The sequence below is a fragment of the Hemitrygon akajei genome, chromosome 1 (genome assembly GCF_048418815.1).
Source record: "Hemitrygon akajei chromosome 1, sHemAka1.3, whole genome shotgun sequence".
In the NCBI taxonomy this organism is placed as follows: Eukaryota; Metazoa; Chordata; class Chondrichthyes; order Myliobatiformes; family Dasyatidae; genus Hemitrygon; species Hemitrygon akajei.
Window position 1 is genome coordinate 50043885 of NC_133124.1, and position 23404 is coordinate 50067288.

A 23404-nucleotide genomic window follows, 5' to 3' on the forward strand; every position below is an offset into this window, starting at 1 on the left:
TGACTTAGAATAAAAAGTGGCAAAATTTCTCGTTTCTCTCTCTTGAATCTTGTTCTTACCTGTAATCTTATGTTGACCTCAACTGCTAAATAAAGGCAGTGAGTTACTTTGTTGTTGTTGATAAAATGGCTTGAAATGAGAGATAAATGTTCTGCAGAAAATGCTCCACTGAATGGATTCAATGGGAAAGTCGGGTTCACATTACAGAGAACAGCGATGTGGACAGTTTTCTAGGGTTGCCACCCCTCAACAATGCAAGGGTGACACGTGCACTGTGTGATTAAAGTTAATTTAGTTTCAGGGTCTTCCAGGATTGATTAATTCAAATTTTAAAAGAAACTCTCTTTCCCAGAAGTGCCACTGGTCACTTTGGCTCATGTACAAATAGTAGTGAAATAGCTCTTGTTTGATTGACCAGCTGATTGCTGGCCATTCTATACATAGTTATCAAAAGTATGTTCCTTGCTGCTTTCACTCTCAATTTTCCTCTTAATCACAGTCCACCTCTAGATTATACCAGGTTACATTATGCATTGAAACTAGTCCCATTGTGCTGTCATATTTTGATTTACTTTTGTTTCAAGTTGTGATCCTTGATTCATGAAAGTGCTTCTATGTGTTTAATTTTAGGAAACAAAACAGCGCTATCTTTTCTGGATGAACTTCTAAGCAAGAATGATGTTGATTTTCTTATTAATAAATTTGAGGGTGCTGGCAATGAGAATGATGGCTATTCAGGAATCATATCACATCCCACACTTAATGATCTACAAGAACCCTTCAGTGTAAGAACAGTTGTGCAATGGATGGATATGTTATTGGCAGCTCTAGACTGCTACAATACCTTTATTGGGCTCCATATCCTCAAACCCAGTAAACTTCTTGGTGAGTTTTGTTTGCAGATTCTGAATGCAGGCTGCTGTTGTTTTCATCGGGCTATTAAAATATATTATTTTATGCTCATCCCAGTTTGCATCTTAATGTCTACCTCATTTTCCTGGTATGAAGAGCTGAGGTGGTTCAATGTTTTCCTCTTTCTCCATTAATTAATTCTCGATCTTCTGCCCGAACTTGATTTCACTCCTGAGCTGAGTGAAATCTCAGGATCCAAGCAGACTTTACCACCCAGTTTTTCACACAGCTTGTGTTGTGCAGGTTGTGCATTTGAGTAGTGCAGACCCACGCAGGTTTTGGAGCAACTAGGCTGGGAAAGTTGTGTGCTGAGCTGTGCTGTAGCTTCACTGAAACCAGTAGAAAGAATAAACTATTAGGAAACATTAAATACAGTTTTCTTTGTATATGTTTTAAACAATTTGCCTGTATCTTTAGTCTTGTAATATTTGGTGTAAGTGTGCTTGAATGTTTGTGAGTGTTATAATAGAGCTTATAAATCTCTATCCAGAATGGTTATAACTTCATGTAATTTTCCAATTCAAGTTCCTGTAAATGCATTGTTGGACATAAAGGCAAGTTCTTTCATTTGCATATTTTCTATTAAAAATGTCACTTCTATGATTCCTAATTTTATGAACGTTGGATCATGTGACTGGCACATCTAGTTTTGCGGTGGATAGTAAAACTTTCTTCACTTGAGTCCATGTGCGAGGAAGAAGAGAGGATGTTTCTGAAAAGTTGAGCAGTAAGCCTTGTACTAATTGTTTTCTTTGATGTTTTGCAGGAACTTCCCAGAAGTCTGGTTTTCTGAAAGCAGTGGGTTTCTTTCTGAAAGATCTTGCAATGCATGACATTAAAGCTGCAGAGGAGAGCTTTGCTTATGGGATCAAGGGCACACTTTACAGCCCCAAAGAGCGAGAAGAATACAATTATAATAAATGCACGATCTTAGTCCGGATTATGGAATTTGTTAGTATGACACTGGAGAAGTGTCAGCAGGATTTCTGGACGGTAGTTATTCATGTTTTTTTACTGTGTACCCTATGTACTTGCAACTAATCTATTGAGATATACAATTACATTCAATAACGCAGAGCGTGTTTTCTGATTTTTGAGTTTGAACAATCTATGTATTATCTTCAGCCAGTTGCTTGAGTATGCTTCAGCCTTCGTGCACTTCGTGAGTGTTAATACTCCACAGACAGCTACACTGTATTAAGTTATAAATCTCTGAGTGTGCATTCTATCACACTGTCTCACTGTACAATACTAGCCCACTGTTGAATTAATTGAAAATTGCTATTTATTTTCAATGATCCTCTGTCATAGGTGTATCGTCCCAAACTGTTGAACAATCTATCCAAGCATGTGGGTCTGTGTAGATTTAGCATCAGTAGCTCATAGATACAGAAGCAGTTAATTTAGATTTTTCTTTTAATTTCCTTTTCATTACGTAAGAGTTGTCTAAGTTCTCCTGAGTGCAATAACATGCCCTGTCATTTGCATTTCATTGTTCAGTGCTCCGTATTAAAACAGTATCAGTTGCTTAGCTGTTTCTTACCTAGCTTCCCCAATCTATATTGATTACAGTGATTGGTTGAATTGAAATAGTTATTGGAATAGGTTTGTTGCAAACCAGTAAGGTATGAGAGTGTAGCATGGCCAAGTATGCAAAATTGATTCTCACCAAGGGGGCATTGCAATGTCAAGGTATTTGATAAATGGGGTATATACAAATAAATAACTTAATTTGTTTGAATTGTCATGATGGATCCAAGTATCAGAATTGGGTTTATCATCACTGACGTATGTGGTGGATTTATTTTGTGTCAGCAGTGCCGTGCGAGGCAGAAAAATGGCTATAAGTTACAAACAGTAAATGGACAGTGCTGAAGTGGAATAGCGTGTTCCTGTGAAAGGGCTCATGGACCATTAAGAAATCTGAATACGATGGGGAAGATGGCGTTCCTAAAACGCAGAGTATTTTTTAAATCAAATTAATGCAAAAGTTTGATTCAGTATTTATTTTTGGCGCTTGGGTGTCTCTGGAAGGCCAGATTTCATTTCTCATCACATTCCCCGTGGGAAGCTGATGGTGATCTGCCTTCTGGAGACAGTGCAGTCTTTTTGGTAAAGAGTGTGCACATTGTGCTATCAGGAAGAAAGTTCTGAGTTTTAGACCCAGGAACAGTGAAGAACTGGCAATCTATAAACAAGAGAAAATCTGCAGATACTGAAAATCACACACAAGTGCACACACAAAATGTTGGAGGAACTCAGAAGGCCAGGCAGCATCTATGGAAAAGAATACAGTCGACATTTCGGGCCGACACTAGCAATGTCTTTCCACATCAAGATGATGTGCAACTTTGGCAGTGATCTTGTTAGTGATGGTGTCCAATACGTCTGATGTTTTGGGTTAGGATTTTTATTTATTTATTTATTCATTCATTCATTCATTCATTCATTCATTCATTCATTTAGAGATATAGCACAGAACAGAGAATTCCGGCCTAACGAGCCACACCACCTAGCAACCCACATATTAACACTAGCCTAATCACAGGTCAATTTACAGCCTACAAACTGGTACGTCTTTGTACTGTGGGGAGAAAGCAGGGCACCTGGAGGAAACCCATTTGGTTATAGGGAGAATGTTCAAACTCCTAACAGATGTCACCACAATTGAACTCCAAACTTCAATGCAGGCTGTAATGGTGTTGTGTTGGAGTTGACTTACTCTCACGTAGCTGCATGGTGCACCCTACGGCCTCTGCGTATTGATCATATTAGGGAATGTTAAGGTGATGGGTGAGGTCCCAATTCAGTTTAAGGAAAAAAAAAACTGCTGTAAGAACTCTGTAGGTCAGACATCAGCTGCAGCATCAAAGCGATGGTCAAGATTTTGGATCAAGATGATGCAGCAGGGCTCTAGACTCCCAGCATCTATGGCCACACGTGTCTCCTGTGCTACCAGTTAAGTGGGTTGCTCTGGCATGGATGGTGTTGAATGTCTGGGATGTTGTTGGAGCTGTCCTCATCTAAGCATGTGGAAAGTATTCCATCTGGATTTTGTGGAATGGCTTTGGAGTGTTGGGGTGATCTGCCTCAACTGCTTGAGTATTTATGGACAGGTCCTGCTGAAATTTCTGGTCAATGACACAGCATCTACATGACAATTTATGAACAACAGATATGGAAATGAAATTAAGCAGATTCCAAGAATTTATATTCATCCCAGATTAATATACTAAACTATATAAGTTCATATTTTTGTTCACTGATTTTGGTTGTTCAACTTACAGCTCGGAATTTTTATTGGATTTTTCCCCCAATCTCTTTTTAAGGTGCTTGAGAAAGACTTACTAAATTCCAGTCTGTTTGAATTAATAGCCGCAGTAGTGGCTGATCCACCCAGTGTTGGGTTTAATATGGCAGATGTACAAGTGATGAAAAGTTTGCCTGATTCCTGTGTAAGGCTTTTGAAAGCTGTTTTAAGAACACCTTATTGTAACGTGTTTGAAGACAGCATGAGGAAAAGAATTACACCACAGAGGTAAGATGAAAATTTTTGTAAGAAAAGTAATCCTGACAACTGAGTTTATAAACGTGTACAATATGTTTAAAATCACTTTGGTTTTATATGGTGCCTTTCACAAGTGCCCAAGGTGGCTTTGAAGAATGTAATTGGACAAAATTAGCAATGAGGTAAGGGTGTGGAGGTTAAGGGGAAAACAAGAATCGGTTATGGACTGAGATGGGGACGCTAAGCTGAGGACCTGGATAGCTAAAGACTTGGCTACTCACAGGTGACGAAAGGAGTCGCATATAGAGATCTGAGAGATTTGGACAGGATGTGGAGGTTGCAGACACAGAACCATGAAAAGATGTTGATCAGGAAACATGGGACTGTGGCTTGGAAGAATGCTTTGACTTAGGATATGCAGCTCCATTTTGGATGAATTCAGCTTTGTGAAGGGTGAGAGGTAGGAGGCCTTTCAGAAAGGCATTGGAATATTATGGCTGAGTGGATCAGAATTTCAACTGTGGATTGGTTGGGACATTTGGGATGGAATTAAATGAGATGAACAGTGAAGGTTTGTCTTTGACGGTGACCAGGGATGGAGTTGGTGCCAAGTTAATGGCTATTTCTCAGCTTTAATCTAGTTTGAATAAGAAAGAAAAAGACAGCTGGAGTTCACACCATCCGCAGTAAACATTGAGGTGACAGCAAAGACTGCAAGTGCTGGAAATCTAGAGCAACATTCAAAATGCTGGAGGAATTGAAATCAGCAGATATTGGTTTTCTCATCTCATTCTTTCCAGTGCTGATGTAAGGTCTTGACCTTAAACTTTAAGTTTCTATTTCTCTCCTTAGATGCTGCCAACCCTGCTGAGCTCTTGCAGCATTTTGTGTGTTGTTTCAGTATGTGTTGACCACCACTAGAAAGATTATTCTTTAATTCATGTGAGTGAGCATTTCAAGCAAGAGGATATTTGGAAAGGCATAGTAGAAGGATGAGTTAATTTTGTCTGTGGTTTGATACATCATTCAAAATTTTCCATGACCATCACCTGTGGAAACGTTTATACCCTTCAAAAAGTTGTATGAATTAAAAAAATTACATGGAGGATATATCTCATGAAGAATTACCAAAGTTATGTAATAAATGTTCAAAATATGAAGCACAATTATTGTCTGAATAATTGGAATTTCAGCATGACATCCTGCACTGGAATCGTCTTTTAACAAAGATGCTTGCACAATCTATCTGTTCTGTCTTCATGTGAAAATTGTCTTTACATTGTTACTTTTTTTTTTGATTTTCAGAAATTACAGTTATTTTAATTAATTTATATTTTATTATGTACTGCAGCATTGAAGATCTGTGCAGTGTGGATCTCTACAGTCAGACAGATCATGACAAATTAAGCTCCATCCTTTCAGCATGCAAACAGCTTTACAAGGCTGACCTTCTCAGCTCTGTACTGAAGTACCAGGTAATTTTCAAATAATGCGAAGTCAGAAACATAGAATGATAGTCACTCATCTGCAGCCAATTTACTTGTATCCGAATTTGAATCTAAAGCTGCAAAAGTTTCAGACAAATAATTTTTATTATTGAACAAGTGCATAAGTAGGGCATTTCATACTGTGTGGCAAAACAAACTCATGCAAAGTTTAGTTAATGCAGTTACTTGAAAACATTTCACTTTTATTTTGTTCATTGTATTTTAACAAAGTACTGAAGTAGTAATACAGGAAGTTACAGTGATAGTGGAACAGACGTGTATTTATATCAAAAGCAAAGAGATTTATAACTGAAAGTTGATTTTTGTATAGATTGGTTAATCTGATTCAATAACACTGATTAATTAAACTTATTTAGTGATTCATTTGATTAATTTGGCATTTCACGTGTGTCTGAGTGCAAAGGTTCTAAACACAATGCTGGTTTATTACAGACAGGTACGCCACTGAATTCAAAGCTTTTGTCAGCTGTCTACAAAGGAATGGCACCTGGAGATGAGAGAAAATCACTGCCATCAATAGATGTTAGCAGTAAGGTGTTAGCAGATGGGCTTTTACAACTGTCATTTTCCCTTGGTGAGCAGGTGAGTGAATGTGTTGTTTCGAATAAAAGTTGGATGCCCTCAAAGGGTAACCTGCATTATTTTCCATAAAATATTTTAGCTCAGGGAATATACCATTGTAATAGTAGCTTGACTGCTACGCTTTTTACTACACCTGTATTAACTTATGAGTCAAACCCGCTGCATTTTCTGGAACAAAAGATTTCCATCATCTTCAGTATTTTGAGTTTTCCTAATATGCTTATTTGGTAATTCAAACATTGTTAATCTGCTCTACTTTGTCAGTTGTCATAGAATTGAACAAGTTGCAGAATGCTTGTTATTTTTCCTGTTAATAACCATCCACAGAATAAACTAAATTATCACAGTTTTGATTGACCGTATAGATTACCTCTGCACTATGGCGGTTTGGACTTCAGAAACCCGTATTTACAGAATTCACAAATTACTGCACAAAAAAGAGTTTGAGATACAGAATAACCTTTGCTCTCACAGAAGTTGTGCAACAAAACTAAACTCAACACAAAATCATTTGTTTTTATTCATGTTTCTTGATATAATGTAGAAAATGGATAACAAGGCTTCATGTTATGCAAAATCTTAATCCAGCCTGTTTTTTCACACGGATATATATTTTTATATTATCACTTCAACCAAGCTTTTGCCATCTCTTTTATCAATTACTTATTGCGTGTAAGGCTTTTGTTTAATAATTCACCCCAGTGGGATATTATGAGGTTCAATTGCATTAAGGGATAAGTTTAGTGGAAGTTGCTGATGTTGTAGAATATCATTTTTTTTCCCCATGTTACTGGACGTCAAAGTGGAAGCACATCTGAATATACTTTGTCTTTTGATCCTGTAGTGTGAAGAACTGGTTTCATTGCTTTTAAACAGAATGGAGCTCTCCGTCCCGCTTTCAGGGGAATCCCAGAGAAATTTCATCAGATTTTCCCATGGTGAATACTTCTACAGTTTGTTTCCCGAAACCATTAATGATGAATTGCTCAAAAATCTTAACTCTTCAGTTGCCATGTTAATGAATTCAGCAAGCAAAAACTCTAAAATGGTAGGCACTGTTCCTATTACAATGATGTTAAGCAAAAGCTATTGATTAAGGTTCGAACAGTTTATGCAGGATGTCAGTGGATGTGCCATGATGTTTCCTGTAGTTCACTCTCCTATCCTATCAGATTCCTTCACCAGCCCTTGACTTTCCCTACCCACCTGACTTCACTATCACCTTATAGCTAGCTTCCTTCCTACCTTTTTATTCTGGTATCTTCCCCCTTTCTTCTTAGTCCAGAAGAAGGGTCTTGGCCCAAAATGTTGACTGTTTATTCATTTCCATAGATGCTGCCTGACCTGCAGAGTTCCTCCAGCATTTGGTATGTGTGTTGCTTTGGATTTCCTGCATCTTCAGACTTTCTCATGTTAATGATGTTTTTCACTTTGGTCAAGTGATACCATTTTATGATAGTCTGTTTGTGATGGCCAGTATTAAATAGAAAATATATAACATATACCACTGATAAGGTATTTTGAAGCTTTATTGTATGGGAGAAGGATGCTGGATGTTTTTCAAACCATGATCAGTCCTGCGGATCCAATTCTTCTGTTTTTGTTTACAGTAGAAAAGTAGTTGCTGCTATTACCTTACAGATCCACTAATCCAGGTTTGATCGAATTGGGTGTCTGGTGTATAGCAGGTAGTGTTGCTTTCTCACAGCTCCACTAATCCAGACCTGGAGTGTTGTCTATCCTGAGTTTACAAGTTCCTTCACTGTGTACATGTGTTTCCTCTGGTTTTCCCCCCCACATCCCAAAGACTTGCTGGTGGGTTAAGTGGAAATTTAGTTTTGTTTGTGGCAAAAGAGCAGTTGAATTGCATATTGCAAGTGTACTAGGAAATAGATTGGGAATGGGACTAATGCCATTGTTCCTGTCTGTCTGGCATGGATTCCTTGAGTCAGCTGGTGGCTTCCAGTGTTGCAATAAGGCAGGATGAGTGTCCAGACAGAACAACCTGACAGTGTTGCCCCTTGTCACCTATGATGAAGCTGAGTGCGATAATTCACCAAAGTAAAGGTTTGTTAAGTCATGAAAATAGGGTAACTGGATTAATTTTACAAATCACTTTTTGTATCTGCCTAACTTTTCATTTTTCTTTTTTTTGATTTAACACCAAAGAAAAATACAGGGATTGTGCAGATCTGAATTTAGAGATTTAATGAATACTGTAGGATTTTCATTATTTCATTCACTGCATTTGACCATCCATATTGCTCCTTTTACAGGTCAGCACTGTTCTCAATGGAATGCTTGACCAAAGTTTCAGAGATCAGAATGTACGAAAAAAGCAAGGTATTCTCCTGGTCAATGCGGTACTTACCAACTGGTCAAAACTTGAGTCTTGGTGGTCAAGGGACTCTAGCCCTGAGAGCAAAATGGCTGTCTTGACACTCCTATCCAAAGTGCTTCAGGTATATTTTATTCGCCAATACTGCATGTGCCCTGTAATTAGAAACTGCAAATCTTAAGGCAGAATGTCCTACCTTCAAAGGAGATTCATTGTATTAGTGAATGATAAGAATGCTCTTAGACATTAGAAGAAAGTGAAGAGAAGAAATTATGCAGATAATGAGGATAGACATGGTTCTAAGTCTGGCAATTACTGGATCCTTGGAAGTAAGAGAAACATGTCAAGATTTTTGATGAATAGCCATGCAATTTTGTTTAAGATAGTATTCTGGAATAATTCCTAAATTACCCAATTGAGGCTGATTGATTTCTTTTATTGAGTAGCTTGATTGCCTGGTGGTCATCTGCTCCTGGATTCACTATAATTTCCTTTAGTTAACTGTTGCCAGGAGCAAGGATTGTGCCATTGGTGCCCATTTTAATGCTTGTGCTCCTGTTAATGGTTTTCACTCACTTCTGATCAAACTGATCTCTATCTCAGAAAAAAACATCCTATTTGGCTGCAAGTCCTGCTTTCAACCCTAGAGATCATATACATTTTTAGATTTATCTTGGCTATATTGACTGTCTTCATTGTCCATCAGTCCATCTGCGGCTGGAACTGTCCTCTATGTCTCTGTTACCTCCCAAACCCAATTTAAAAGCTGTGCCAAATACCATTTGCCCTCCATGCTTTGCGAACCAGCTCATGTAAAGCTATGGCTACTTTCCCTCTTGCATCAAGTTTTGATCAGCCATTACTCCTATCGTGTGAGTTTAACAGAGGCTTGAGCCTCTGTAATTAAACCTTAGATAATTACAGATTCTCCCCAGGTTCCATTCAGGGAATCGTTCATAATCCAAGCAGTTCACAAGTCAGAAATGCAGTGCTGGGCAATATATTTAAATAGAAGCATAGGCCAACCAAAGGAAACATGTTAAACCAGGGTCTTTAATACAACTGTTCCAATATTGTTGCGTTCTGAGTTCCCATCTGAGCAAATTGGGCTTGTCAGCTGTGGTTGACAGCTGACCTAGGAGAAGGAAAGCTCTGATTTCAAACCTCAGCTACTTGCAGCTATACCCACTTGTGGAGTCCCCAGGGCAATCCTATGTTGAATCTAACGCTGACTGAAAACTCCTGCAATGCCTCTGTTGCCAAATTGTATTGGCTTCTGCCGATCCTTTCGATTTAAAAAAAAAACAGCATGGAGAGGGGAGCCTGCTGCATGGGCAACGGCTTGCTCTCCATATTGTACTGCCCAGGCTTGTTTATCCACCGGCAGCATTGCACCAACAACTTGGACTGCAACCTCCATCTTCAACCCCAACCTATGGAGGGCCTTATGAGCTCCCATGTAGCAGAAGTTGCTGCAAACCCAAAGCAGCTGGCAAGTCCATACCATTGGTCTCCTTAAAACACTTATTTGTGTGCATGGGTAATGCTTCAATATGTTTGTGTTGACTTGCTTCTCTAAAACAGTTCGTTGGAAATTGTTCAATTAGTTGATGTGATAGTTATTTGCCTAATGCAGACAGTTTTGCTAACTGGTGTTTTATTTTCTTTTTAGATTGATTCCTCGGTCTCTTTTGGCAATAGTCATGAAGCATTTGAACTGGTATTCCATACCTATAACACTATATTAACGGACTCAACGTTGGCATTGAACTTGAAGGTATCTTTTTCAACTTTCAATGGGGAAAGTTTTACCTGATGGCAAAATCAAGGCTTGGAAATTCACATGGGATAAATGAGAAGCTGGAACATGATTAACATTTTAAAACTATGTTATCTTTTACAAAATTATGGACGAAGTCATGCAAAAAGACTTAAATTTTGGACAGAAGTTTGTACGAAAATATTTTAAATATTTCCGGGGAACAAGTGCTATCTGAAACAGCTCTAAAGGGGTGTGATGACACACTGGCTGAGCATGAATGATGTGGTGTGCTATCATTAGCCAAGCAAACATGAACAATGCAGGGTTGTGTTTGGCGGACTGTCTAGGCACATGCAATAAGCTTGTGAGTTTTGCCATTTTGTTTTGTTCTGATAATTTTCTAGTTAAAATAGTTTCCACTGGGCCTATAGCACTAAAAGGATGTGGGCTATGTAGAATTGTGTCTGTGTCATTAGAAAAGAGCCAGTGATGGATTATTGAGAAGAATAAGTTTTTGTCCCAGAATTTCACTTTGACATCTGTTCATTAAACCTTGTAAGTCGATATTGTTGGAGATAACTCATTGCTCCTAGGGAGATTCAGATTTATTTATCACATGTACATTAAAACATACAGTGAAATGCATTGTTTGTGTTAACAACCAACACACCCAAGGTTGTGCTGGGGGTAGCCCACAAATGTTGCCACATATTCTGGTGCCAACACAACTTGCCCACAATGCTTGACAGAACAACAGAGAACATAACAAGCAGCAAACGATGATACAAAAAGAAGCCCCTTCCCCTTCTCTCACTCACACACACACACACCCCCCCCCCCCCCCAACTCTAGTATCCAGTCTCCAGGCTTCGGCCTCTGAGCTTCAAAGGCTCAAACTCCTGAAGTCAATAATCAGCTCCTTGGTCTTGCTAATATCGAGTGAGAGGATGATGTTGTGGCACCACTCAGCCAGATTTACAGTCTCCGTCCTATATGTTGATTCATCACTGCCTTTGATTCAACAGCAGCAGTGGTGTCATCAGCAAACTTAAATATGGCATTGGAGCTGTGCTTAGCCGCACATAAATGTAAAATGAGTAGAGCAGGGGGCTAAGCATACTGCCTTGTGAGGCACCTGTGCAGATGGAGATTGTGGAGGGGATATTGTTGCCAATCTGAATTGACTGGCATTTGTAAGTGAAGAAATCGAGGACGTTGTTGCAAAAGGAAGTATTGAGGCTTGGGTCTTGGAGCTTGTTGCTTAGTCTTGAGGGGATGATAGTGTTGATTGCTGAGCTCTAGTTGATGGAGCGCACCTTGATGTATGCTTCTTCACTGTCCAGATGTTCCAGAGTTGAGTGAAGAGCCAATGAAATGACATCTGCTGTGGACCTGTTGTGACAGTAGTCAAATTGGAGGGGTTACAAGTTGCTTCATAGGCAGGAGTTGTTATGTTTCATCACCAGATTCTCAAAGCACATTACAGTGGATGTAAGTGCTACTGGATAATAGTCATTGAGGCAGTTTACTATATTCTTAGGCATCAGTATGCTTGAAGCCTGCTTCTAGCAGATGGCTATCTCAGACTGCCAAAGTGAGAGGTTAAACATATTGATGAATACTCCAGAAAGTTGGTGGTAAATTGGATAGTGGACAGTGAGGAAGGTTTTCAAAGCTTGCAGAGGGATCTGGACCAGCTGGAAAAATGGGCTGAAAAATGGCAGATGGGGTTGAATACAGACAAGTGTGAGGAATTGCACTTTGGAAGGAAAAACCAAGGTGGAACATACAAGGTAAATGGTAGGGCACTGAGGAGTGCAGTAGAACAGAGGAATCTAGGAATACAGATACAAAATTCCCTAAAAGTGGTGTCACAGGTAGATAGGGTAGTAAAGAGAGCTTTTGGTACATTGGCTTTTATAAATCAAATTATTGAGTATAAGAGTTGGAATGTTATGGTGGGGTTGTATAAGGCATTGGTGAGGCCAAATTTGGAGTATTGTGTGCAGTTTTGATCGCAGAATTACAGGAAGGATATTAATACGGTTGAGAGAGTGCAGAGAAGGTTTACAAGGATGTTGCCGGGACTTGAGAAACTGAGTTACAGAGAAAGGTTGAATAGGTTAGGACTTTATTTCCTAGAGCGTAGAAGAATGAGGGGAAACTTGACAGAGGTATATAAAATTATGATGGGTATAGATAGAGTGAATGCAAGCAGGCTTTTTCCACTGAGGCTAGGGGAGAAAAAGAACAAGAGGACATGGGTTAAGGGTGAAGGGGGAAAAGTTTAAAGGGAACATTAGGGGAGGCTTCTTCATACAGAGTGGTGGGAGTGTGGAATGAGCTGCCAGATGAAGTTGTAAGTGCGGACTCACTTTTAAAATTTAAGAAAAACTTGGACAGGTATATGGATGAGAGGTGTATGGAGGGATATGGTCCAGGTGCAGGTTAGTAGGACTAGGCAGAAAAATGGTTCGGCACAGCCAAGAAGGGCCAAAAGGCCTGTTTCTGTGCTGTAATGTTCTATGGTTCTAAAGATGATCAGCACAGATCTTTAGTACTTGGCCAGGTACCCTATCTGGGCCGGATTCTTTCAATGGGTTCATCCTTCTGAAGGACGCTCCCATGGCAGCCGTAGAAATTGAAGTCACAGGGTCATTAAGGGCTGTGGGAGTTCATGAAGGTTCCTCCATGTTTTGATGGTCGAAGTGAGTACAGAAGGCATTGAGCTGACATGGGAGTGAAACCTTATCACCTTCGTTGTTTGGTTTCACTTTGTAGGAAGTGATAGCATTCAAGCCCTGTCACAGCTATTGGGCATCCTTCAGTGATTCAAGTTTGGTCCAGAATTGCCACTTCACCTGTGAGATGGATTTTTAGAGATTGTACCTGGACCTTTTGTATCTTACTTAGTCGCCAGATTTTAGGGTTCATCCAGGGCTTCTGGTTGGGGAAGACTGAATGATTTTGTGTGGACACAATTATCCACAACTATTTTAATAAAGTCTGTGACAGCCGTGGTGTATTCATTCAGATCTCTGATGAAACCTTAAACACAGCCCAGTCCACTGACTCGAAGCAATCCCATAGCCACTCCTCTTCCTTCCACAGCCACCTCTTTGTTCTCATCTCTGAAGCCTTGCTTCTTAGCTTTTGCCTATATGCGGGTAGGAAGAGGGCAGCCAAATGATCAGATTTCCTGAAGTGCAGTCTAGGCATGGAAAGGTAGGCATTCCTAACAGTCATATAGCAGTGGTTGAGTGTGTTGGGACTCCTGGTGCTGCAGGTTATATGTTGATGATAATTGTGCAGAGATTTTGTCAAACAAACCTGATTGAGGTCCCCAGCGATGATTTGAAAGGCGTTGGGGTAGGCTGTTTCTTGTATGCCGATAACAGCACTTAATATCTCAAGTGTCTGATTAGTGTTGGCCTTTGACGGTATGTAAACTGTGGTCAGGATCATGAAGGTAGGTAGAATGGTCGGCACTTAGTTGTTAGATGTTCCAGGTTGGGGGAACAAGAATGCGACAAGACCACTACTTCCGAGCACCACAAGCAGTTTATTATGAAACACACGACCCCCACCTTTTGCCTTCTCCAAATCAGCTGTCTGGTCCAGCCATTGTACCAAGATGCCCTTCGGTCTTACCAGGTTATCTGGCATGTCCAGAGTAAACCATGTCTCCTTGAAAGACGCAGAACGCAGCAATCCCTTATTTCCCTCCAGTACAGCAATCTTGCCCTTTGGTCCTTAGTCTTGCTCTCCAGTGACTGTACGTTTGTGAAAATGATGCTGGGGAGAGCAATTTTCATTCCCCTGCATTCCCCGCATTTCATTCTAGCTTGCAGTCGTCCCTTTTTTCTCAATGGGCAGAACGGTCTCCTCCATTTTGATAAATTACTGTCCAGTTCATGACACTGCCAAATTTATAAGTTTAGGCAATGGAATTCAAGTCAAAATGTTCTGAAATTTATATTCTTTTTATTTTGCAGACCCAAACTGTAATTATAAAGTTTAGGCAACGGAATTCAAGTCAAAATGCCCTAAAACATATTTCTTTTTCTTTTTTGCAGACCCAAGCAGTGATTATACTACCATTTTTTACTCGGCTTCCGGAAGAAAATCTTTCAAAACTTCAAATCTCCCTTGATCAATTTGTGGCTGCCCATTTCCCAATGAAATCAGATGAATTTCCCAAGGGTACATTGAAGTACAACAACTATGTAGACTGTATCAAAAAAGTAAGTGTAGCTTTTTAACAGAATAAATGAAATATTTATCTTTTACTCTAGAGCAGTAATCATTAGTTTTGGTGAATTGAGAGAAGTGAAATAACATATTTTCTGTCTCTATTCTTGATTAGAAATGTAATTTTCAGTTTTGGGGGAAATTGAAATTTGAGAAACGAATTTCTTGCTGTGTTAATGGAAGAATCTATATAGTAGAGTGATTATGTTTGACTCATCTATTTAGTGATGTAATTCAGTTCCAGGAAATGTATGACCTCCAAAAGCATGCTGCTTTTTTTTCCCCTGGTCTTTTTGTGTGCACATCAGTTCTTGGGATCAATGGATTCTGAATCTATCTCAATCTTTGGGTTGACCACAAAATTTTGTGTTATACATTTTTTTGAAACTTACTGTGCACTTCTTTGGTTAGCCGTGGTTGGTTCAACCCTCCCTTAAAATCTTTCCTCCTTACTGGAATATATTTTTGCTGAGCAACATGGATTATATCTTTAAATTCCTCCCTGCATGCTAAGTTTTCTGTTTCAAACCAAATACAGAATTCTATCATACTCAGGTCATTTATTCTTCAGATATCTTTTACTATGAGCTCATTTATTAAACCTCCCTCATTACTCATTACCAAATCCAAAGTAGACAGGAACCTGCTTGACTCCGTAATGTATTAAGAATATAGAACAGTGCAGCACAGGAGTAAGGCCTGTGGCCCACAATGTCTTTGTCCACCAGCATGCTGATCTGAACTACTTCCAACTGTCTGCACATGATTTGCATTCGAATGACACCTCTGCCGGCAGTGTGATCCAGGCCCCCACTACTCTCTGTTTAAAACAAAAACTTACCTCGCAAATTTCCTTTAAGCTTTCCTCCTTTCGTCTTAAAGTATATTCTCAATGTATTTTTCACAATTCCACGGAAGACTCTGATTATCTACCGTGTCCTTGCCTCTCATAATTTTATAAACTTCAATTAAGTTATCTCTTAGACTCTGACATGCCAGACAGTAGAATCGAAGTTTGTCCAATCTCTCCTAATACGCTCCAATCCAGACAATATCCTGGTGATAAACACAAGGGATTATAGACATTATAGAGTAAACAATGATAAAATATTCTGCATACTTTCGAGAAACTCCACATCTTTCATGTAATGGGGATCAGAACTGGACACGATTTTCCAAAGGTGGCCTAATTGAAGTTTTACATAGCTACAACATGACTTCCTGACCTTTAAGCTCAGCACCCTGAGTGATGAAGACGAGCACCTTTACCACCTTATCCACTTGTGTTGCCATTCTTTGGGAAGGAATGGACTTGGTCCTCATGATCCCTCTGGACATCAGTTCTGGTAAAGGTCCAAATATATACTTTTTTGCATTTGACCTCCCAAATTGCAACACTTCACACTCATCTAAATTAAATTCCATCTGCCCTTCTCCAGCCATATTTCCTGCTGAAGTATTCAACTTCCTTAGAAGGTTGGCGTCATTCAATGTTTGTAGTGAGATGCTGAAGATGTTCTATAGGTCAGTTGTGGAGAGCGCCCTCTTCTTTGTGGTGGCGTGTTGGGGAGGCAGCATTAAGAAGAGGGACGCCTCAGGTCTTAATAAGCTGGTAAGGAAGGCGGGCTCTGTCGTGGGCAAAGTACTGGAGAGTATAACATCGGTAGCAGAGCGAAGGGCGCTGAGTAGGCTACGGTCAATTATGGAAAACCCTGAACATCCTCTACATAGCACCATCCAGAGACAGAGAAGCAGTTTCAGCGACAGGTTGCTATCGATGCAATGCTCCTCAGACAGGATGAAGAGATCAATACTCCCCAATGCCATTCGGCTTTACAATTCAACCGCCAGGAGTAAGATATGTTAAAGTGCCGGGGTTAGGACTCAATGTATTTAAGTAAACTACTTAAGAACTTTTTAAAAGCTATTATTAATGCTTTTTGAGAGGGTGATTTTAGATGCATATCATATTTTTACTGAGTTAAGTATTGTATGTAATTAGTTTTGCTACAATAAGTGTATGGGACATTGGAAAAAATGTTGAATTTCCCCATGGGGATGAATAAAGTATCTATCTATCTATCTATGCTGCTGTATCTGTTGATAAACATCTTCACTATCCACAGCTCTACTGAAGTTTGTGTTGTTTGCAAATTTGCTAATCAGCACACTAACATTTTCATCCAAGCCATTTATATAACTCACTAACAACAGAGGTCCCAGCACTGATACCAGTGGAACATCACTTGTTACACACCTTCAGTCAATTTACACCCCTTTGCTGTCAGAATTCAATGAGCAAGCCAGTTTTGAATCCAATATGCAAGATCACAGTACAATCCATTTGCCTTAATCCTTTGGATTACTTTACAATAAGACACCATTGCTTTACTGAAGTCCATGCACTCATCAATCATTTTTGTCACCACCTCCAAAATAATCGTTTGTAAAAAATGACCCCCCCCCCCCACAAAGATGTTCATAAATCTTTCTCCATGTACTGCAGAAAGCTATTCTGAATCCACACTATGAACTTGTTCTCATGGCCACTCTGTCCAATTTGATTGCCCACTGTATGTGAGATTAAAATCTCTCATAGTTATTGCATTGCTATTTCCAGACCCCATTACTTGTTATTTGTGCTCTTTTATACAGTGTGGCTACTGTTTGAATCTGTCATCAAGTCACCATTATTCTTTTCTTACTGGTTTCAACCTCCATCCATTTTAATTGAACATCCTCTGACCCTACAAACACTGACTGATTCCACCTCAGCATTGCCCACTTCTGCCTCTTCTGTTAACTGCCTCCAAAGTCTTCATCAAAGTCATGACCACCTCCAGACCAATGATTCAGATGCTTAATGGACTTGCCTCTCCTCCTTTCTTGATCATTGTTCCTAACTCTGTTCTCCTTTAGCCCAATGTTTTGCTTACAAACCTGGGATGCACTTTTTGGTATTTAAGAAATTTGGCATTTATATACTTTGACCCTTGATGTTATAAAAGTGCTTTGCAGTCAATGCAATATATTTCAAATATGGCGACCATGCCAGCCAGTTCATGCAGAACAAGATGTCGCAAGTAGTGGCTTGTGTTGTGTATGATGACCTGTACTTACAAGTGCCATGGATTTAAAAAGATATGTTGTTTTATCCCTGGTATAAATGTTACTGCTGAGACTCGTAGCATAATTTTTAAAAATATGCCATTTACACAGGACTCCTTACTTTAGTGTTGGCACGTGGCCTAGTGGGCAAGGCATCAGACTAGTAACCTGAAGGTCACTGGTTCGAGCCTCAGCTGAGGCAGCGTGTTTGTGTCCTTGAGCAAGGCACTTAACAACACATTGCTCTGCGACGTCACCGGTGCCAAGCTGCATGGGTCCTAGTGCCCTTCCCTTGGACAACATCGATGGCGTGGAGAGGGGAAGGCCTGCAGCTTGGGCAACTGCCGGTCTCCCATACAACCCTACCCAGGCCTGCACCCTGGAAACTCCAGGCGCAGATCCATGGTCTCCCGAGACTGACGGATGCCACCACCACCTTACTTTAGACTTCTAATTTAATTAATATTTGGAATTTTTTACACACCTTAAAGAATTGCACAGTATTAGTTGACAGCTGCTACGTAGCAATGAATTTTATGTTATCACCTTCACCAGTTACATTAATTACAATGCATTTCTCTTATCAGAAATTGTACTGAAGATTGCTCTGATTATTAGTTGCAACTGGTGTTTTTCTTTACATTTTTCAGTTACTAGATGCTTTGGAGCTATCTCAGAGCCCGTTGTTGTTCAGGCTTCTGACTGGAGTTCTGTGTCGTGACAGTAAACACATCATGGAGGAAGCATTTCAGACCTGCTTTCAGAATATAGCACATCGGTATTGTATACCATAGAGCATTGGTAAACTGTGTACCATCAAATCTTAATCTTTGTATTTTGAGTTCTATTGCTACTTCAGATCATGCCTGCAAAAAAAAATTCTGTGATGTCCTTTTAGTTTATAGCCACAGCTCTCAGATTAAACTCATTGAACCAGAAATAGCTTAGATATTTACTTGTACTTTGTAAGTAAGATTTTTATGTTGGACTTGTTTGATAGAAAGAGTGTGCATGGGTGAGATTTGTTTTAATGAAATAGGCAAGTTCTTGTTAGTTGTATTAACTTGCTCAGTTTAACATTCTCTACAGCTGTAGTCAAAATGGTAAATAAGATATTGATCCCTACATCTGCAAATGGGCAAATGGATATTGATTTCTACAGCTGCACCTGTGCTACTTTGCACAGGCTAAAAGGATGGGATAGGGTTGTGGCCAATTCTTCTCTGAGAGGCTACCCAATAATAGTGAATGAAAATTTCTGTCATCTGAAAACAAAAATGCAGGAAAACTCGTGCAGGCCATACAGGAGCCGTGAAAGGGACAAGAAAAATTCTCTGTTCAGATCAATGACATTTCATCAGCATAGAATGTTCTCCATTGTACTTTTCATTCATTCACTGTTGAGACTATCTATGCATTTGGCTTGTCAAAAAAAAAAAGCAGGTGTGATCAGAGGAGATATTTTTCTTAAGGGAATTGCAGCATGATTCTTCGTTTGGGTAGGGAGGTGTAAGAAGGCTGGTCAGCCTGGCCCATTAATTGTAGTTCTCCATCCAGAGATCCTTCTAATAAAGTTTTTATCGATGCCAATCATAATAGGTTTAAATGTGACTTTCTGCCCATTTTGTGCCTAGTCTCCAAAAACACGGAGACTGCAGTAAGGAGATTCTGAGCTTACTCTGGATAGATTATTGAAAATATTGATGTTTAATAGTTTGAAGTTGTCATTCTGCTGAGTAATCTGGGTATATTTTATTCTGTTTGGTAAAATAATTGGAGAGTTTTGATTTGCACTGAAAAGTAGATCTTTCACTATTTGCTTCAGGGGTTCCTGTGCAAAGCAAGTGGCCCTGCTAGAAGCTGCGTATGAGATGTTTGGAAATGAAGAAATGCCTCATAATACAAGGCTCTTTGTTCTGGACCGCTCTCTGCTTACCCTCATTTCTCACTGCAGCCTAGATGCTTTAAGGGAGTTTTTCTGCAAAATTGTGGGGGATGCCATGGAAATTATACAATCTAGATTTGTAAAGGTAAAGGCAGAATTTTATCTCACAGTTTTTATTGTACTGTGAATTTGTCAAGCATTGCCTATATTTTTACAGTAAGTGTTTCTGTTTATTGTATTGTCAAATATGAAATATTTTCTCATAAAATTCAAGTTAGAAGGCAAAATATTGATGTCATTGCTATTTTGTTCACCAAAATCTTTAGGTTTTTAAAAAAATAAGTTTTATTTCTTGCAGTCCTTCTTTGACAACCAATTGACAAAGAAAATTGGTTGTTACAAGATGTTTGAAGTCATGTATGCACGCTTGTCGAAGAATGATGTCTATTCAGATCAGTCAAAAATAATCCAAGCTTTCCATTCCTCGGGCACCATAGAAGGCAACAAGCTTTCAAAACTTCTACTGAAGTAAGTTTTGTCATTCCTACATTAGCTACCAAGCATTTGAAAGAACTCCAGGCATATTCATGTTATTTTTTTTGGTTTTTAGAGAATACTTCACAAAAGCTCAATAGAACATAAAACAGGCCCATTGACTCATGGTGTTGTATGAAACTAATTAAGCTAATGACATTTAATTCCTTGTGTCTGCACAGGTTGCAACAACTGACCAGTTACACAATTGTGGCAATGAGATGTTATCGATTATGAATGCCACCAAAATTTGTCAGTGCAACAGCAGTTGTATTTCCATTTTGGAAAAAAAAACACTACTTAGGAATCATTGATATATTTCAATTATTAAAGACTGTCATATTTATATGAAAGTGGTCATTATATCATGACATTTAAGCATTAGAACAGCCCTGGTTTGCATTCATGACTATTTTGTAGGAAACACGTGCTCTTCATATACAACTGACAAGACTGTATTTGTTTCTTTCTATGAAGGGCCTGTCATGATGCAGTTACGGAAAACATGGCTGGTGAAACTCAACTTTTGGAGAAGAGGCGTCAGTACCATTGTGCAGCGTATAACTGCATTATTTCAATCCTTTGTTGCATTTTTACGGAGGCTAAATTTTATCAAGGATTCCTTTTCAGTGAAAAACCGGAGAAGGTAGGATGATGACCATAAATCTATAGTTCTTCATGTACTCAACATGCTTTCTTATTATGTTCCATTTCTGATGCTGGTACTAGTAGCTGTTGTGTTTATAATGGATTCCTTACCTGAAAATGACTGTTATTTGCATTAGTAATGCTTGGTATAATCACCTTCGACAAGGTAAGGATGGTGTTTTTTGTTACTTCCTGCATGGCGATTTGAATGATAGAACATTAGTATTAGGCTCTAGAATCATAACATAGTACGCTTCAGTTATTTATTTACCTTTTAAAACATGTTACTAAATCTGCTTTTGTGGTTCTTTCAGGTAGTACGCTGCAGATGATTATAAACTTTATAAACAAGAGTCACCAAACTGTATAGTCCAGATATGGGCGAACTTTGCCCATCCTATTTGCCTACATTAGGCCTGCACTCCACACCTCCTTTCCTCTCAAAGTATCTGTCCAAACGCCTTCTAAGCATTGCAATTATTTCTGCCTTTACCACCTCCGAGAACTCTTCCATACAGCCAGTATTCTCTGTGTTGAAAAACTTTCTCCTCAGATCTCCTTTAAATTTTGTCATCATCACCCACATTATATTGTCAAGCTTTATAGTTCCCTCCCCTACTAAAAAGATTTTGATTGTGATCCTCAAATTCTTAAATCTCAATCAAGTCACCCCCTTAAGCACCTGCGTTCCAGTAGCAATAAACACAGTTTATCCAAGCTCTGCTTGTCACTAAATCCCAGCATTCCAGGCAATGTCCTGGTAAATTTCTTCTGCACTTTTTAATACAATTACATCCTTCCTGTAATCTTGTGACTAGAATTGTACACAATACACCAGTGTGCCCAAACTAATAATTTATATGGCAGCATCCCCATTCTTGCATTCCGCGAATTGTCTTGTGAAGGCAAGCGTGCCAAATACTTCACCACCACCTTATCCACGTGTGTCACCGTTTTAAGGAAGCATTGAGTTTGCACTCCAAGGTTTCTCTGAGCATGAATACACTTGGGTCCGTGCCATTTACTGTATATGTCTTGTGTTACAGATTCAGCAACAATAAATATTTGAATGAGGCAGGGTTTTGAGAACAAACAAAACGTTTATTAAACTCTGAAAAACAAACCCCCCAAAAGTAAACAAATCACTAACGTAACCGGAAATCAGCTGCTGTGCGGCAGCTAAAACAGTTCTTAAAGCAATGAAGCTTAAACAGTTCTTAAAGCGATGTTGCAAAAACAGTTCTTCAAAGTAGTATTGCAAAAGTTCAAAATGCTTACAGTCCATTTAAGGGAGAGACTTTTTAGGATGATTTAAATTCTCTTTCACGTCGTGATGTTGCGATTCCCAGTCGAACTACTTTTCCCACGAAGAATTTACGAAGATGAAAAATGAAACGGCTTAAAGGCACTGACCTTTCCTTTACAAAACTGTTCCCAATCCTTTCTGCTATTCACAGGGATTAACACGGGGACAGTCAACGAATTCCTTCCGAATGAGGATCAAACAAGGTCGAACCTGTTTCACCGTCGAAATCGACTTTCCTCGATCTTTTAACTCCCGAACTCCGATCTTCACTCTCCACTGATTCTCAACTAGCAGTATTATAAAGAAACTGCTGGCAATGACCTTTTTAAACTTTAGGCATTAAATAAAACTCCATCTTTCAACCACACTGTGTCATGATATTAAATCACGCAGTGGCATGGTCAACATGGCAAATCCAGCCACGAACTGGCCCTCCTCACAGGGAGGGGTCCTCCTTTTATACCCTGTAAAAAAAACCTGTCACATGACCTCTACTGGCGGGAAAATGACATCACTCCACCATCACAAGACCATTACCTCAAGTCCAGTATAGCTTCAACACCTGTCACGTGACAAGTACACCACTGTCACGTGTCACGGGTACGTAACACTTGTTAATATCTGGCACCCCAAAATATAATTCCTCACACTTGTCTTGATTAAATTCCACAATCTAGTGTGTAGTTTGTACAGCAAAATTCAGAGGCATTTACAGGTTTTTAATTTGGCTTGGGTTGGGAGTTCCCAAAGCAAACATGCATGCTTAATTGGTAATTTATATACATGCTTGTTCGGGCTGTGATTTGAATATTCTTGTGGTGATCTCAGAGGTGATGGAGGTAAGAATCAGAATCAGGTTTAATATCACTGACATGAAATCTGTTGTTTTGCAGTACATTGCAATACATAAGAATACTATAAATTACAATTAGAGAAATATATGTAGATTTAAATAAACAAGTAGTGCAGATAGAGAGTAAAACTACTGAGGTAGTGTTCATGGGTTCGTTTGTTGTCCATTCAGAAATCTGTTCGTGGATGGGAAGAAGCTGTTCCTAAGTC

General features: G+C 39.2%; 1 protein-coding gene and 1 long non-coding RNA gene across 2 annotated transcripts in view; one reads left to right on the forward strand and one right to left on the reverse strand.

The window, feature by feature from the left end:
• prkdc (protein kinase, DNA-activated, catalytic subunit) overlaps positions 1-23404 on the forward strand; it is a 236238-nt gene that overhangs the window by 95375 nt on the left and 117459 nt on the right. Inside the window, exons 31-43 of the mRNA XM_073042713.1 lie at positions 631-885; positions 1679-1905; positions 4242-4450; positions 5772-5895; positions 6361-6510; positions 7355-7558; positions 8787-8972; positions 10521-10625; positions 14687-14854; positions 18620-18747; positions 19795-19999; positions 20213-20382; positions 20866-21034. Coding sequence (XP_072898814.1) covers positions 631-885; positions 1679-1905; positions 4242-4450; positions 5772-5895; positions 6361-6510; positions 7355-7558; positions 8787-8972; positions 10521-10625; positions 14687-14854; positions 18620-18747; positions 19795-19999; positions 20213-20382; positions 20866-21034 — 2300 coding nt within the window. The remainder of the gene's footprint in view (positions 1-630; positions 886-1678; positions 1906-4241; positions 4451-5771; positions 5896-6360; positions 6511-7354; positions 7559-8786; positions 8973-10520; positions 10626-14686; positions 14855-18619; positions 18748-19794; positions 20000-20212; positions 20383-20865; positions 21035-23404) is intronic.
• Positions 1-23404, reverse strand: part of LOC140726411 (uncharacterized) — a 63619-nt gene that overhangs the window by 10548 nt on the left and 29667 nt on the right. The window contains exons 2-4 of the long non-coding RNA XR_012098626.1: positions 15703-15917; positions 8882-9003; positions 845-1241 (exon numbers count right to left, since the gene is read on the reverse strand). This is a non-coding gene — a long non-coding RNA (uncharacterized lncRNA). The remainder of the gene's footprint in view (positions 1-844; positions 1242-8881; positions 9004-15702; positions 15918-23404) is intronic.